The 16,319-nt window shown below is 34.7% G+C and overlaps 2 protein-coding genes across 3 annotated transcripts; both read left to right on the forward strand.

Annotated features, from left to right (window-relative positions):
- Nucleotides 1–141: 141 nt before the first annotated feature.
- Nucleotides 142–7,413, forward strand: LOC126779507 (zinc finger protein 37 homolog). Of its 2 annotated transcripts, none has more exons than XM_050503554.1 (5): nucleotides 142–342; nucleotides 3,194–3,332; nucleotides 3,697–3,801; nucleotides 4,701–4,865; nucleotides 5,688–7,413. In XM_050503554.1, the coding sequence occupies exons 1-5, from the start codon at nucleotides 187–189 to the stop codon at nucleotides 6,794–6,796; spliced, it is 1,674 nt and encodes a 557-aa protein (XP_050359511.1). In that variant the 5' UTR covers nucleotides 142–186; the 3' UTR covers nucleotides 6,797–7,413. The 2 variants fall into 2 exon arrangements, with proteins under 2 accessions (XP_050359511.1, XP_050359512.1); XM_050503555.1 differs by having other exon boundaries at nucleotides 4,704–4,865.
- A 593-nt stretch (nucleotides 7,414–8,006) lies between these two features.
- LOC126779512 (zinc finger protein 260-like) lies at nucleotides 8,007–15,225 on the forward strand. Its single transcript, XM_050503561.1, has 7 exons — nucleotides 8,007–8,364; nucleotides 8,850–8,997; nucleotides 9,867–9,992; nucleotides 10,890–11,036; nucleotides 11,864–12,496; nucleotides 13,453–13,633; nucleotides 14,963–15,225. Exons 1-7 carry the CDS (start codon nucleotides 8,209–8,211, stop codon nucleotides 15,216–15,218), a joined length of 1,647 nt encoding a protein of 548 aa, XP_050359518.1. The 5' UTR covers nucleotides 8,007–8,208; the 3' UTR covers nucleotides 15,219–15,225.
- Nucleotides 15,226–16,319: the final 1,094 nt, after the last annotated feature.

Genomic DNA, 16,319 nt, shown 5'->3' on the forward strand with positions numbered 1-16,319 from the left:
ATTTCAATAAACAATGATTGGCCCTAAATTAAACTACTATGAAATTTGTTGATAGTGTGTGTGACCTAATTTTCATTTTATTTCTTTTTTAAGCAACAAATATACTCTGTGGTTATAATCAAACAAAAACTAAAATGTCATTTTGCAATAATATTCAAATGAATTGATGAACGAAAATTGTTTAAAATGAGTATAAATACTCGTAAAGGGCCAATTTACGATCCTGGTGTGTGCAGATGTTGTGGTGCTATTAAAAAGTGTCGCCTATTGAATGTGGAATACGAGTGGCAAGGACGAAAAGAAATTTATTCGGACATGTTTGTTGATTGTTTTGGTTTATTGGTATGTTAATATCAGTCATATTTAACACTATTATTTTATAAATAATTTTATTTATACATTACCTAAAACATATTGAGTGTCATAATGTTAGCATTAGTGTATTTGTTACATTGCAATACGTAGTTATTATTGTATAGTAAATTTATTCATATAGTATACAAAACTGACGGAAGATTTACGATTTCGCTTTATACCATCATGGACAGACTGGCCGAATACCAGCCTAATCCAGAATCCCATAAAGATCAACTGACAACAACATAAGAAAAACAGTTGACAAACCAAATTTGCAATCCTGTTATTTTGAATACGATTCTGCCTGGAAACAAAAACAGACATAATTACCGCTTGCACGCTACATTCTTATAATAGAAAGATCCAGAGGTATGGATAACACTTTTGTGGAAATAAGAAAGTCGATATAGCATAACGTAACAATATATTGATATCTTATACTAAATTATTATAATTAATTGAAAGATTATAATAAAAGTGGTCTATGTACATCCGCAGAGTTCAAACTTGCTTCTGCCCTCATCATTCATTCAGTTATCATAATTGAAATTGAATTAAACATATGAAACAATTGAAGAGTAAATTTCAAATACAACACAAATAATAAATAATAATCAACTATTCAACGATTGTAAATATACATGATATAAGACATAAATGAATATCTATTTTAAAGTATCTAAAATTTGTGACAAAAGTTAAATAATATATTTTTTAATTGTATAAATTAATTCGATTTGTGAAAGTCTTTGGTTGAGATCATAATAATCATTGTCAGTTCATCGAAAAATGGCACCTTGAATGTCGGTAAAACTGTTTTCGGTACTTTCGAAGTAAAATTAAAGTGGAATTAAGTAGTTTTTTTTTAAAGTTACTGTAGGACGACCAGCAAACGGGCCACCTGATGGTAACACCTTGTACCACTACAAACAGTTCTTGATTCATTCAACACTATTGTCTTAATTTTAATTATCCTTCAAAAATCCTGACACATCACCGACAATTCAAAACTTAATGTATTCATTATTATGATTCAAGGTCTCGACCAATGATGAATAAATGACATGTCAGTTTGTCAACATTATTTATTTCTCTTTTTTTTATAGTATAGGTAGGGAGGTATTCCACTCATTACATATTCTCGTGAAGACCATAAAATCCACATAAAGATTTACGGACCGGCTGTCATCAATTTTGATTGCTGATTCTTACATTACAGGCACTATAACTAAGTTTTCCTAATAGATTCAATTTATTGAAAAAATTACTAGATAATAAAGATTTCTGTACAAAAAGTAATGATATCGCATCAAAATCATAAATGGATATAAGAGCCATTGAACTTGGCACCCATTCAGATCTCACTTATTTTGTCGTTGAAGTCAACAACCAAGGCATATATCATAATGTTGATCTTGGCTCTCATTTCACATTTATGTTTTTGAATGAATTTTAGTTATACATTGTCTGTACAGAGAGGGACATAGTTATTCCATTTCCCCCTCAAACGGGGGTGAAGCCGCGGCCGGATATATGTAGAAAATAAAACTACAAAATGTACAAAAACATACAAAACAACAAACAAACATTAAATACTGTATTATAGGAATCAAGATTAATTGGACATTTATTTTTTTTATAGAATAGGAAGGCGGACGAGCATATGGGCCACCTGATGGTAAATAGTCACCAACGCCCTATGGTAAGTGGTCACCAATGCCCATAGACATTGGCATTGTTATGAATATATAATATAGAAATGTTAACCATTGCTAACATCGCCAATGTTTTACCAACCTTGGGAACTATGATGTTAAGCCCTTGCACCTGTAATTACACTCGATCACTCACCCTTCAAACAGCTACACAGCAATACTAAGTACTGCTGTTTTACAGTAAAATATCTGATGAGTGGGTGGTACCTACCCAGACGAGCTTGCACAAAGCTCTACCATCATAATTTACTTGTTATTACTATATTGGAAATAGCCTATATGAATTTATGGGAACCACCATGGGAACTAAGATTTTATGTCCCGTGTGCCTGTAATTACTTTAATTAGTTCATGGAATATTGCTGTATTACAAATGAAGATATATTATAATAATAATAATATCCTGGGACATTTTTCACACACGGCCAACTGATCCCAAATTACGCTCGTACAAAGCTTATGCTATGGAAACCAGACAACTGATATACTACATATACTACTCAGGACAAATAGACAAGTCATTTCACACAGACACAAATGTCTGCCCTGGGTGGGAATCGAACCCACAACCTACCACGTGAAAGGAGAGTATCAACCACGCCAACCGGCTCGTCATATATTAATCAAGAACTGTTAGTAGTGCATAATATAACAGAGTTATCAGCAATTCATTTGAAATTACTCCTATTGCTTGTTTGTAATTTGAAGTTTGAAAATTGTTTTGAATTGAATTGATTTGATTTAAATCAAATTAATTTTGATTTGATTTATATAATTTTAGTTTAATTTGTTATTATAATTTAATTCGAATTAATTTAATCTAATTTATAATATTTAAATCTGTAAAATATTATTATTGTAATTTTTTTCTTTTTACTATTTATTTGTATTTATGATCCTCGTTTGGTCGAAATAGATGATTTGATTATTATTATTATTGTGATTGGAATACTCTATATGTATAATAATACTCTTTATCCACCGTAGCATTTAATTGCCTGAACAGATTTTGATGTATGGGGTCTCGTTAGGATCCTTACATGATTCTGAGTGACACTCGCTATAAATGAATCAATGTAAAATGAAATGGTTTATTTAGTTTTTGTTTGGTTCGATTTTAGTTATCACACTTGGACGGAGAGGCTGAGGGGCATCTAATATGCGCGACATGTGTGTCTCGGCTAAGGGAGGCGAGCTGCTTCCGTCAGCAGGTCCTTCAGTGTGAAGAGAAATTGTTGAGAACGAAAATTCATGGTGAAGGTAGTTTCATATTTAATGATTTCGTCTGGGATATTATAACTAAACAAGATTGGAGTTTTATTGTGCAAATGTGTGCGTAAACAAATGTGCATTCTCTATTCCCTTTATATCATGTCTGACGGGAAGCTGATCTGATACTTTTACGAGAGTGTAATAACTGCTAAATTCCTCGATACTGACTCGGTCTTATTTTAAACTCGGTCTTCAAGGTCCCTTCTCCCTTATAACAGTAACCAATAGCCTATTAAGTATGAAAAGTGCCTCCCTATGAAGGTAACATCCCTGGCAGGCCGCCCGACTGCCTCTAGACACGAGCTTCTTAGAGCACAGTTCACAATATTAAAATTAAACTCGCAAATTTTAGGTGATCCGAACGAAGTCAAAATGGAAACGAGTGTTAAGGAAGAGATCAATATTAACCTTGACCTCGATTATCCTGATGATGCAGACCACGTTGATAATGATACTGGTGAGTGATGAGCTGATGAAGCTGGCTTATTTTTTTTTTCATTGAAATAGACAGGCAGACTGGCGATTAGGGTGTCGGATACATGGCCTTACATCGCCAATGCGCCATCAGCCTTGGTGAGAGAGAGACGCCTGAAACTAAGATGATATTTCTTGTAGCTAATTAGCTCATTCAATCTTCAAATCGGAACTGAACAATATTAAGTATTGACGTTTGGTACCTTCCCAGACGGGCCTGCACAAAGTCCTACCACCGAGTTATTTGTTAACGATACTGCTGTTACGAGGCAGAGCATTGTCGCAAAGAATTTGTTCTTGTTGCAATGTGTGGACTAGATTTACCGTTAAGAAGCTACTTGTCCGTTTGTCAGCCAAAAAGTCCGCTAAGTACCATCCAAATATCGGATATTCTACCAAATAATATGTTAAGCTTGTGTGTGTATGTATTTTTGAACCAATATCAGTCCATAGATAAAGTAAATTATCGAATCCGTAACGTACAATATTTGTTGATGAGAATTTTTTATAGCTACTATATACGACACTGCTACACGTGGGAAATCATCTTAACGATATTTACCTTTGCCGAGCACGTAAAGTTGAAATATAATAAAAGTGGTCTATGTACATCCTTGTCGAGTTCAAACTTGCTTGTGTCATAATCATTCATTCAGTTATCATAATTGAAATTGAATTAGACATATGAAACAATGAAAAGGGAATTTCAAATATAACACAATAATAAAATCCCAGTCACAAAATTTACGTAAACATTTACGAATCACCGATTTTCAATTGTATCTTAATATTTATTAAATAATTATTATATAATTGGAAATAAACAGCTTAATAGAGGCATTCAATGAAAACTAATCTTAAGAAATAATATTGCATAAATAGAAGAAATGAAAGCCGAACCGGTTAAGAAACACAAGAGGAAATTGAGACAGAAGTTGAAGTCAAATAAAAAACGGAGAGGAGAGAAGATAGAAGATGAGCTGACGAAAGAAATGTTGTACGACGCTCGGAGGCTTAACGATAAGTTGAAAGAGATGCAAGACTTGGGTGAGTTCTATAACACACCAATTATAATAATATTACCCCAGTTTTAGTTCCTGTAAACGTGGTAGACTTTTCCATTTATCAAATTTCTTGTTATACTCATCATGAAAATGAAATGAAAATTGACCAAGCGGGTGCACCGCAAACACATGTCCACGGTCTATTGTAGACAATAATAATAATAATATGCTGGGACATTATTCACACACGGCCATCTGATCCCAAACTAAGCAGAGCTTGTACTATGGAAACCAGACAACTTATATAGTACTACTTTTCTTTTGTAAATACATACTTATATAGATAATTACACCCAGACTCAGGACAAATAGACATGTTCTTGCACACAAATGTCTGTTCTGGGTCGGAATCGAACCCACAACCTTCGGCGTGAAAGGCAAGTATCTACCAACCACGCCAACCGGCCCGTCAAAGACTTGGAAACTGAATAAGATTATTCACAATCTTGGGAGACACTTGGGATGTTTATTTTATTTATCGTACAAGATAAGTAATAATTGTATTATATTTAATTACCTATGTAATTTAATTCTTCGTTCTTTCTGGTTCTTCTCAGTCAAATCTGCATCGAAGCGGCATTTATCAATTTAAATTATTCTTATAAAATGACGACTCAACGTTTTCCGTAAAAGTCTACTTACATAAAGGGTATTATGGTTTTTCTATCGATCTTTTACCCTAACAAGTAATTGTTATATCTATATAATGTCCCCTAAATCCTCCTTAAAAAAGGTTTACAGATTATATTATAAACATTTTAGAATAAGAAAAGAACAATTGACACCTAAAGTCCGTTTCTTACAGAATTGCCGGATAAATCCACGCAATCGCAAAGGCTGAACGGTTACAAGACGAACGAGAACGCGAAATCATTCCAAAATATATTGACGATCGTCGAGAACTCGTACGCTTGCCCCTTCGACACATCGTTCAGTGATTACTTCTGCGTTTACTGCAGACAAGTCTTCACCGATCCAAACAAACTTCGTGAACATTCTATGACTCACGATCCCACCACGTTCAAAGACGTCCTCTCGAATAGTTCGAGCAACAAAAAAGTCCAAATAGACACGTTCAGGATAGACTGTCGCATCTGCCCAGAGAATATACAAGACTTGGACCAGTTCAAAGAACACATAACGAACACTCACGCAAAAGTATATCACTCTGATTCGAATGAATTCCTGAAGTTTCGACTCACCTCTGGCTCGTTGAGTTGCACAGAATGTGGGGCCAATTTTAGTTTCTTCCACGCATTAAAGAAACACATGGCGGAACATTTCGGAACTTGCATATGCGATATATGCGGTGCGCATTATTTCGAAGAGCGAATGCTGGTCTTGCACCAGAAAACCCATCAGCGTGTGGACGAGAGCTTCGCTTGCAAAGAATGCGGGAAAACGTTCAAATCGAAATACACGAGGTATATTCATATCGCGAGGACTCACAAGAAGGAGGCTGCTTACCAGTGCAATAAATGTGATGAAGTGTTTTTTTCGTACACATTAAGGTATCGTCACATGATTGATATTCATGGGGAAGAGAGGACCTTTCAGTGCGAACAGTGTGACAGGGCATATGATAGTAGGAAGTCTCTCCGCGAACACAATAGAAGATTCCATTTAAAAATACTAAAACACCAATGCGATTTGTGCGACAAACGTTTCTATCTACCGTCGAGGCTGAAGGAACACATGGCGAGTCACACTGGGGAAAGGAACTTCCGGTGTGAGTATTGCGGGAAGAGTTACCCAAGGTTGAGGGGCTTGAAGGTCCACATGCAATCGCACAGCAGCGAGAAGAAATATAAATGTGCGTTATGTAATGCATCGTTCACGCAGAATGTTAATTTGAAGAATCATATTAAAAGGCAGCACCAGGCTATGGATTTGGAAGAAAACTACCATGAGTAGTGAATTGTTTTTGTGTTTTTTAATAAGAGAAGCTTATCCATCACATTCTGATTTCATTTTTAACCCAAGGTTTTAATTATAGCACCTATCACGGTAGCATGCGCAAGCGATACCGCGGCGCTCCTCGTTAAGACGGAAAGGGTACCGCTGATTTTTTAGTGCGTATTCCGATGTCGGGGTGCACTCGGCACCTTGGACAAGCGCGAGCCCCACGAAAAATAAAAGAAAGAATAGCCTGTGAATGTCCCACTGCTGGGCTAAAGGCCTCCTCTCCCTTTTTAAGGAGAAGGTTTGGAGCTTCTTCCATCACGCTGCTTCAATGCGAGTTGGTGGAATACACATGTGGCAGAATTTCAGTGAAATTAGACACATGCAGGTTTCCTCACGATGTTTTCCTTCATCGTTAAGCACGAGATGAATTATAATAAGCTTCTAAGACTTCATTTATTATGGAAAATAAATATCTGAACAGAGATTATTGAGAAAATCAATATAATTATCAACTGCACTTTATGGGAAATCACTTTTAAATTCGTTTTCCTAAAAAGAGAATTTGAATTTAAAATGTTTCTTTATGGAATATAAAACTATCATAGAGTTCTATGTTTTTCTAAATGGAGCTGCCATGGTTTTTATTAAATAAATAACTTTGTTAATAGTGTACTGTTTAACACCTAAAAAAATTCTCTATTACATAATAAAATATTTTATTTAATTTGTTTTAAATCAAATTGTTATCTAAAATGTAAAAAGTTCCAAAGTAATGTTAATAGATATATTTATCGATGTGCATAATAAATTTCTTTTTCACTTTTTTTGTCTTTTATTGTATTTCTATAAAAGACATAAAAAAATTGCTGGACGTAGTGTTGCGACGTTAAATAATACACTGATAAAAATATCATAAAATGTACTCATAATATTATACAGTTACTGAAAATAAATAATTTTATAAGAAGGACATTACAAGTCCAACAGCATGAGTGCCCTTAAAATAGTATGAAATAAAAAGTTGTACCTTTTTCTCATCTATACTATCATATTAAGTTTACATTCCATATAACATATAATTTTTTATAAAAATATCTGTTCACACGCCCCAGACATTTTTATACAATTAAATATTGATAATGTAGACGGGCCCTTAATATTCAAAGTTCACGTTCAAAAACTCTAAAATTGTTATTCGAAAAGTCAGTAATGAGAAATGTCAATCAATTCCAATGTTTTGTATTTTATCAGTAATTTCTTATTATATTTTGTGAATAAAAAGTAAACGATACTATTATGATATTTATTAATACATAAGAAACAATTGAATGTACAATATGAGCTTATTTTTTACCTAATTCAAAAGTATGCAAGCAATTTAACAATAAATAATAGGTTTATTAATCATTTTATTATTAAAAATGAGTGCCAAAAAAGGAAAAGGTCCAGTTTTCGATCCGGGCCTTTGCCGCTGTTGTGGAGCAATTAAAAAATGTAGAATTTTAAATGTAGAATACGAGAGCTTTGGTAAAAAGGAAGTATATTCTGACATGATTATGGATTGCTTTGGACTACTCGTAAGTTATTTAAAAAATGCATAATTTCATTATTATTACTAATTTAATGATATACATGTTACAAATGTGAAAGTGAGTTTGTTTATTTGTGTGTTTGTCAGTGACTCTCTCACATTCTAAGTACTCAATCGATCATATAATTTTGCATTGATATTGTCAGGTGTACAGAAAAGGACATAGTGCCGTATATCTTTGGGTAAAGCCATGAATGATAACTGACTCCTCTGACTGACTATTAATGCACTGCTAAAACATTCCCTCGAACGACTCGATAGTTGTCGAGAAGTAACTTTGTATGATTTTTACGGATAAAAAGTTGAGACTGGTAGTTTACAGTCAAATATTACTAAGTGAAACTTTTAATAATAGTTAGTGTGAAGAAATATATTTGCTAAGTTTTGTGCGTTATATTTTTTTATATTTATAAACAGCACAATATTTTCTTTAATTTCATGACTAATCCAGTAATAATTGCTGCTTCCCAGCTTTCCCATTTAGACGGCAAGCCATCAGAACGTCTTGTGTGCGCTACGTGTGTACAGAGATTGAGAGAGGCATTCTTATTTAGGCAGCAAGTGCTAAGATGTGAAGAGGCATTTTTGCAAGTGAAGATGTACGATGAAGAGACCAAAGGTATTGTATTATAATTATTTCTAAATCATGATATACTAATATAACATAACTTTTAAATTGTCTATGAACAATAATGAAAACTAGTATCAGATTATAGTTTTAAAGAGCTAGGCTAGGGAAAAGTTAAATAAAAAGACGGAGCATATTCTTTTTATTTAGAGAGAGTGACACTAAAGAGGTTTAGCATTAATAAGTTTGGACTACGTTTATATTTTCAACAAACAATATTAAAGTATACTTAAATCATAGTTTATTTGATACAAATATACCATAGATATGTCAATATGCTAAATATATTTTTCGATCAAACAGCAATACTAATAATATAAGCACAACAGACAAAACATGTCATTTCCCAAGGTTGATGGGGATATACCAGTTAAACAAAAAGTAGGAAACATGTAACCTTCTTTCTGTTCCTATTCATACTTCTGGTTTTGTTTTTAATTCTTACTACGTTCATGCTGTCTGCTTATGGAACAAAATACTGAACTTAAGAAAAGCCACCTCAAAATTTACTTTCAAGACTCGTCTCCGTGACCATATTTTGTCAGAAAGTTTCTGGTTCTCTTCATCTTTGACATCTATAATGCACTATTATTCATATATATATATATATATATATATATATATATATATATATATATCTGCTTTTTATTTTCTTTGTTGTTGCTATATTTGTATGTATGTATATTTTTCATTATCAATTACCGCCTTCACGAATTTCTGCTAAACCTAAAGGTTGACTGGTAGAGAATTCCTTTAGGCATTAAGTCTACCTTTTGTCCTACTACACAATGTATTGTGGTCAAAAAAGTATTTAAATAAAATAAATAAATAACATAGGTTTCTCTATTTAATGATTACAGAGAAAAGTACAAAACCGGAGACCGCTGACGAGAAAATCGAAGTAGAAGTCAAAACTGAGCCTCAAGAGGATGACAATAATGTTCAAGATTCACCACCGAGAGACGCACTGGCTGATGACATGAACTGTGAGTCAATATTATTAATAATAATAATAGCCTTTGATTTTTAACTTCTATAACAGTAACAGCTTGTATGTGGATCGCGCGATCGGTCCATATAGGAAATTCGCAAAGTCAATACCTCCTTACAAGGGTTATAAATGCTTATACCAGTAACAGCCTGTGAACGTCCCACTGCTGGGCTAAAGCCTCCTCTCCCTTTTTGAGGAGAAAGTTTAGAGCTTATTCCACCACGCTGCTCCAATGCGGGTTGGTAGAATACACATGTGACATAATTTCAATGAAATTAGACACATGCAGGTCTCCTCGCGATGTTTTCCTTCGCCGTCAAGCACGAGATGAATTATAATCAAAAATTAAGCACATGAAAATTCAGTGGTGCTTGCCCGGGTTTGAACCCACGGCTATCTTTTAAACTTCTATAGGTTTGTATGAATTATATTTTAACTATTTCCCATAGATTATATACTCGGGCGTCATCGTAATTTATTTATTTATTTTAAATATCAACACCAACAAGTAGTACAAAAGGATTGTTAAGCATATGTAAGAATGGCTTAGTAAGACTCTTCTTCTCGTTAGCCTTGAATACTTTATTTTCTTTTATACGAAACTTGCGTTACATGACACTCATTAGTATTTTTCAATTCTTTTAAATTAATTTTGCAAACCATTCTCTCATCTCCATGACTACCAACCAACGAGTCAATTTTCAATTTTTCTATATCGCGTATTTTTTTTTTTTTTTTCGTTACATTACTTCCAACCAGTATTAATTTTTAATTAAAAATATTACCATAATCTTCTAAAATTCATATTCATAGAATGATATTAATATTATGTATATATAATTATGTTATATAAATAGTAATAAAATATAATAATAAGTAAATTGTAAACCAGACGATATCAAACCAGAAGCAATGGCTCAGGACTCCTCAAACGACGACATACCCTTACAGCAGATAGCTGATCGACCCAATAAAGTTCAGAAGACTGACCTCGTCCAGCCAAATGGAGACATCACGAGAAATGTTGCTGAAAAACCAAGTAAGTTATTCCAATTGAAGACGGAGTAAAGAAAAAACAAACCTTATTCTATTGTAAGTTTCCCTTTGCTGGACTGCTTGGTCTTACCGTGTAAATGGTGAGGAACCAGTCTACAGGCACAAGAAACCCTGGTTGCAATTTACCGTATAAGGACTTGTTTATATTTACCACAGTGATAGTGGAGATGACCGAATGAAATCATTCATTCGCTCGTATTTCCCGTTGCCTTTCGAAATGATTTTAGAAAAATAGTTTCTCTAACTTCTTAAATCCTTGTTTCCAGCGGTCATCTCATAAATAACCGATGTTCACTCTTTTATCATAGAAGAATAACTTTCTTGTTAATCTTCTATAACGGTTGACTACCTCGTTGGTCTAGTTGCTAGATATAATAATAATAATATCCTGGGACATTATTCACACACGTCCATCTGATCCCAAATTAAGCTTGTACAGAGCTCGTACTATGGAAACCAGACAACTGATATACTACATATACTACTTTTCCTTTTTAAATACATACTTATATAGACAATTACACCCAGACTCAGGACAAACAGACATGTTCATGCACACAAATATCTGTCCTGGGTGGGAATCGAACCCACAACCTTCGGCGTGAAAGGCAAGCATCCACCAACCACGCCAGCCGGCTCGTCAATAATATAAGTCCTGGATTCAAATTCCAGGTCGAGCAAATAAAAAAATATTGGGCATTTCTGTTGAAAAGTTCTCCTAGCCCGAAAATTCGTTTGTCGATTTTTCTTTCGTAATTACATCCATTCGAAACCTAAATTATGAAAATCTAATCACACAGAACTTTCCAGAGATACCGATGTCGAAGTTACAGCAACGCATGCGCGAACGAGACCCCTCCTACATAACTGAGACGAACATACTCACAATAGTGGAATTCTCGTACGTGTGCCCCTTCAAGTGCCGGCACAACCACCTCCTGTGCTTCTACTGCGGAGAGAACTTCTCCGACCCTGAACTGCTGAGGAGTCATACACTGCACAACCACCATCCGAAGAAGTTCAAGATAACGGAACACAAGAACATGCTCAAGATAGACCTGACCAGAATCGATTGTAGATTATGCCCAGAACAGATAACGACCTTGGACGATTTCCGACATCACATATCAAGTGTTCACAAGAAGAAATACTACTTCAATAACCGTGACTTGCTTCTTCCGTTTCGTCTGTGCAATAACGAGTTCAAGTGCGCGCTCTGTGATTGTGTGTTCCCGTATTTTCATGCCCTGAACAAACATATGAACGAACATTTCAGTAATTATGTGTGTGAGACGTGCGGCCTCGGGTTTGTGGATCGCGGTAGGTTTATAATGCACCAACAGCGACACGAAGAAGGGGACTTCCCCTGTGAAGTGTGCGGGAAAGTGTTCAAGGCTCAATATAATAAGGAATTACACGTGGACAGGGTTCATAAGAAGAGAGGTGAGTGCTAACAATTTATTTACTGGTAGGTACCACCCACTCATCAGTTATTCTACCGCAAAACAGCAATACTTGGTATTGTTGTGTTCCCGTTTGAAGGGTGAGTGAGCCACTGTAATTACAGGCACAAGGGACATAACAGTTTAGTTCTCAAGGTTTGCCAATGTCTATGATACGAACTATGATACGAACGTATGATATGAGGTGCACACAAAGGCAAAAATGCCATCTGATGGTAAAAGGTCACCACCGATTTTAAAGATACATAGAGCGAATTGGATTTGAGTTGTTTTTTTTAATGTTATAGTGGTCACAACTCACAGACATTGGCGTTTCAAGAAATATTAACCGGGATTAACATCGCCAATGCGCCACCAACCGTGGGAACGGATGCTATACCCCTTGTGCCTGTAGATACCCTTATACGCCCTTCAAACCGGAACACAACAATACCAAGTACTGCTGTTTATACCCATAGATGTTGGCATTATTAGAAATGTTAGCCATCCCTAACATCGTCAATGTGCCACCAAATGTAATTACACTGGCTCACTCCGGAACCGGAACACAACAATACCAAGTACAGCTATTTTGCGGTAGAATATCTGATGATTGGGTGGTACCTACCCAGACGAGCTTGCACAAAATACTACCAAGTTATTATATATATGCATATTTCGTTGGATTAGTATTTTTCTCTGGAAATTCCAGTCTGGAATACTGTCGTGTGCGTGATCTCGTTTGTGTAGCAAACGCTATTGCCAAAATAAAACGGTTCACAGTGTAATCTCTATCTGTAGCCCTTTCTAATCGCAGAGATAAACAAACCTTAGACTGACATATAACTCGTAATTATAGTTTATACAAATATATTTCTCCAGACCCCCAAATTATTCGACAAGGCTGTAGTGCGTATTGATGTGAATGGGAGTCTCAGAAATTGTACCATATTCCAGGCAGGGTCTACTGTCCAAAATGTGACGTGAGGCTGATGACGTATCCACAGAAGTTGAAACACTTGGTCGAAGTTCATGGCGAGGAGCCGCTGTCCTTTCCGTGTAACTTGTGTGACAAAGTTTGCGAAACGAGAAGGAAATTGACAATCCACAGGCGAAAAGAACATTTGAAAGATTACAGGTTATATATAATATTTAGTTGTTTATTTATTTAAAAAAGACGAGATGGCCTAGTGGTTAGAACGCGTGTATCTTAACCGATGATCGTGGGTTCAAGCCCGCGCAAGCACCACTGAATTTTCATGTGCTTTATTTGTGATTATAATTCATCTCGTGCTTGACGGTGAAGGAAAACATCACGAGGAAACCTTACCAGCTAAATGAATTTATAAATTTGAATTTGGAATTCTTAAGCAAAGAGGAGATATTTCAGATCAAAGTGGTCAGTACGACAAAACGCTAATTTCATATGTAAGGACCTAATATAAACACAAATTAAGCACATGAAAATTCAAAAAAAAATTCACTTTATATTCCTCCCGTACAAAACGCCAATTTCATATGTAAGGACCTAATAATTCATTTCGTGCTTAACGGTGAAGGAAAAAATCGTGAGGAAACCTGCATGTGTCAAATTTCACTGAAATTCAGCCACATGTGTAATCCACTAACCTGCATTGGAGCAGCGTGGTGGAATAAGCTCCAAAACCTTCTCCTCAAAAAGGGAGAGGAGGCTTTAGCCCAGTAGCGGGGCATTCACAGGCTGTTACCGTTTCATTGAACATCATTAAATTAATTAATACAGTAAAATCGTTTTGGGTACTGAATATGCCGATAAATATTTGGTAATTGTAGTTCATTATTATAGGAAACATACCTTTTTCTAAGAATAAAAACGAAGTAGGAATGAAACTAAACGTATTACGTTATAAATGTATAATTTTTTGATTCATTTAGCTGGCATGTGTCTAATTTCACTGAAATTCTGCCACGTCTATTCCTCCAAACCGCATTGGAGCAGCGTGGTGGAATAAGCTCCAAAACCTCAAAAAGGAGAGGAGGCCTTGGTGGCCTTATTTTAAATAGATAAATAGGCAAGTGGCCATTTGCTATATAGCGATCTCTTCCAAGCAACCAACGGCGCAAGTTATAACTCATAGGATATGAAGCAGCTAGCGCCGCAATAATAAATAAAATAACAAAAATCTTACTAATAAATATAAAATACACATATATCAATAAATTATATTATCAGTACATACTAAATTACTTATTGTTGATTTTTTAAACCAATTTTTATTTTATAGACCTGTCATTTCATACATATATTAATGTAATTATTTTAATGTACAATTGGTGTTATCTCAAAATATATTCGCGTGTCTATCGCGGGCGAAATGTATTAGATACATATAAAGAATTCATGAGATCTGTAAAACTACATTTCATGCAAATAAATGATTATTATTATTATTAAATCGAAAATGAGTTCCATAAAATCGATTTCCAGATACGAATGTCAATGTTGCGGTCAGAAATTCTTCACGCGTTTCGCGCTCACCAACCACATGCCGACACACACGGGCGAGAGGAACTTCAAGTGCAAGGTTTGCGAGAAAACCTACCCTCGGCTGAAGACCCTTAAGGACCATATTCGAATACACACGAACGACAGACGCTACAGATGCCATATATGCGGACAGGCCTTCATACAGAACTGCAGTCTAAAGGGGCACATGAAGAGCCAGCATCCCGAATATAGTTAATATCATGTGTATTGTATTGAAATAAATATAATTTTATGGGATTTTTTATGTATTTTCTTCTGTTGTTCGTAACCGGATTAAACTTATAATTAACGGAATTTATTTATTTTATTCTACAAATTAAATTATTAATTTTTCATTATTTTTTATATGGCAACACAATCTTTAGAAACAAAATTTATTTAGATTTTTGCGATGTAATCGCTCTGCCCATATACCCATAGCATGCACTTTTTTTTGTTTGTTAGTATATAATTTGTAATTGTGTAGGTAATTTTAATATATGTACATTTGTATACCCTTTATAATAATAATAATAAAACAATTTATTTCGACCAAACAGGGATCATAAATACAAATAAATAGTAACAAGACAAAAATTACAATAATACAAATCTGAATTAAATCAAATCAATTCAAATTCACACTAATCAAAACAATCAATCATATTAAATTATATTAAATTAGACTTAATCAAATATATAAAATAAAATTAGATTAAATCACATTAAATTACATTAAATTCCATTAAATTAAATTCCATTAAATTAAATTCCATTAAATTAAATTCCATTAATAAAATTCCATTAAATTAAATCAAAAATAAATTTAAATTAAACAATGTCATGAATGTAATTATTGTCAATTCACACATTAATATTCATTATTAGTAGTACATGAATCATATTGCAATGATTCACGTACTGACAGTCAAATTTGCATGCAAACATTTTTAGGATGGTGTTGGAGCTGTCCCGAACCCTGCGCAAAAGAGATGTACATCGTTCACGCATGGTGGCATAAAAACAATCGATTCGCGAATCTGCGAACATTCCTGATGCACTACAGTACCGCGGCAGCCCCATCAGCACCCTAAACGCATTATTATACTGGTCACGAAGTGCTCTGAACTGTTTCTGCGTATATGTTACCCACAGACTGCACGTGTAAAAGTTTGTACAAATTCTTTGAATAAGGTGTTTTTGACAGAAGCTGAGCCTCATGCAAACCTGCGAGCAATCATATTGGCTGTGACAGACAAAGTCCTTCGTTCCCTCTCTATATCCGTGTCGTCTTTTAAGTCAGAGGTCACTATATGTC

This window comes from Nymphalis io, chromosome 29 (genome assembly GCF_905147045.1).
Source record: "Nymphalis io chromosome 29, ilAglIoxx1.1, whole genome shotgun sequence".
NCBI lineage: Eukaryota > Metazoa > Arthropoda > Insecta > Lepidoptera > Nymphalidae > Nymphalis > Nymphalis io.

Coding starts and splice junctions, on each gene's coding strand:
- LOC126779507 (XM_050503554.1), top strand. CDS start 187: ATGAGTATAAATACTCGTAAAGGGCCAATTTACGATCCTGGTGTGTGC. Junction 3,333..3,696: donor AACGAAAATTCATGGTGAAG/GTAGTTTCATAT, acceptor CGCAAATTTTAG/GTGATCCGAACGAAGTCAAA. Junction 4,866..5,687: donor GAAAGAGATGCAAGACTTGG/GTGAGTTCTATA, acceptor CGTTTCTTACAG/AATTGCCGGATAAATCCACG.
- LOC126779512 (XM_050503561.1), top strand. CDS start 8,209: ATGAGTGCCAAAAAAGGAAAAGGTCCAGTTTTCGATCCGGGCCTTTGC. Junction 8,365..8,849: donor TGGATTGCTTTGGACTACTC/GTAAGTTATTTA, acceptor GCTGCTTCCCAG/CTTTCCCATTTAGACGGCAA. Junction 11,037..11,863: donor AAATGTTGCTGAAAAACCAA/GTAAGTTATTCC, acceptor AGAACTTTCCAG/AGATACCGATGTCGAAGTTA.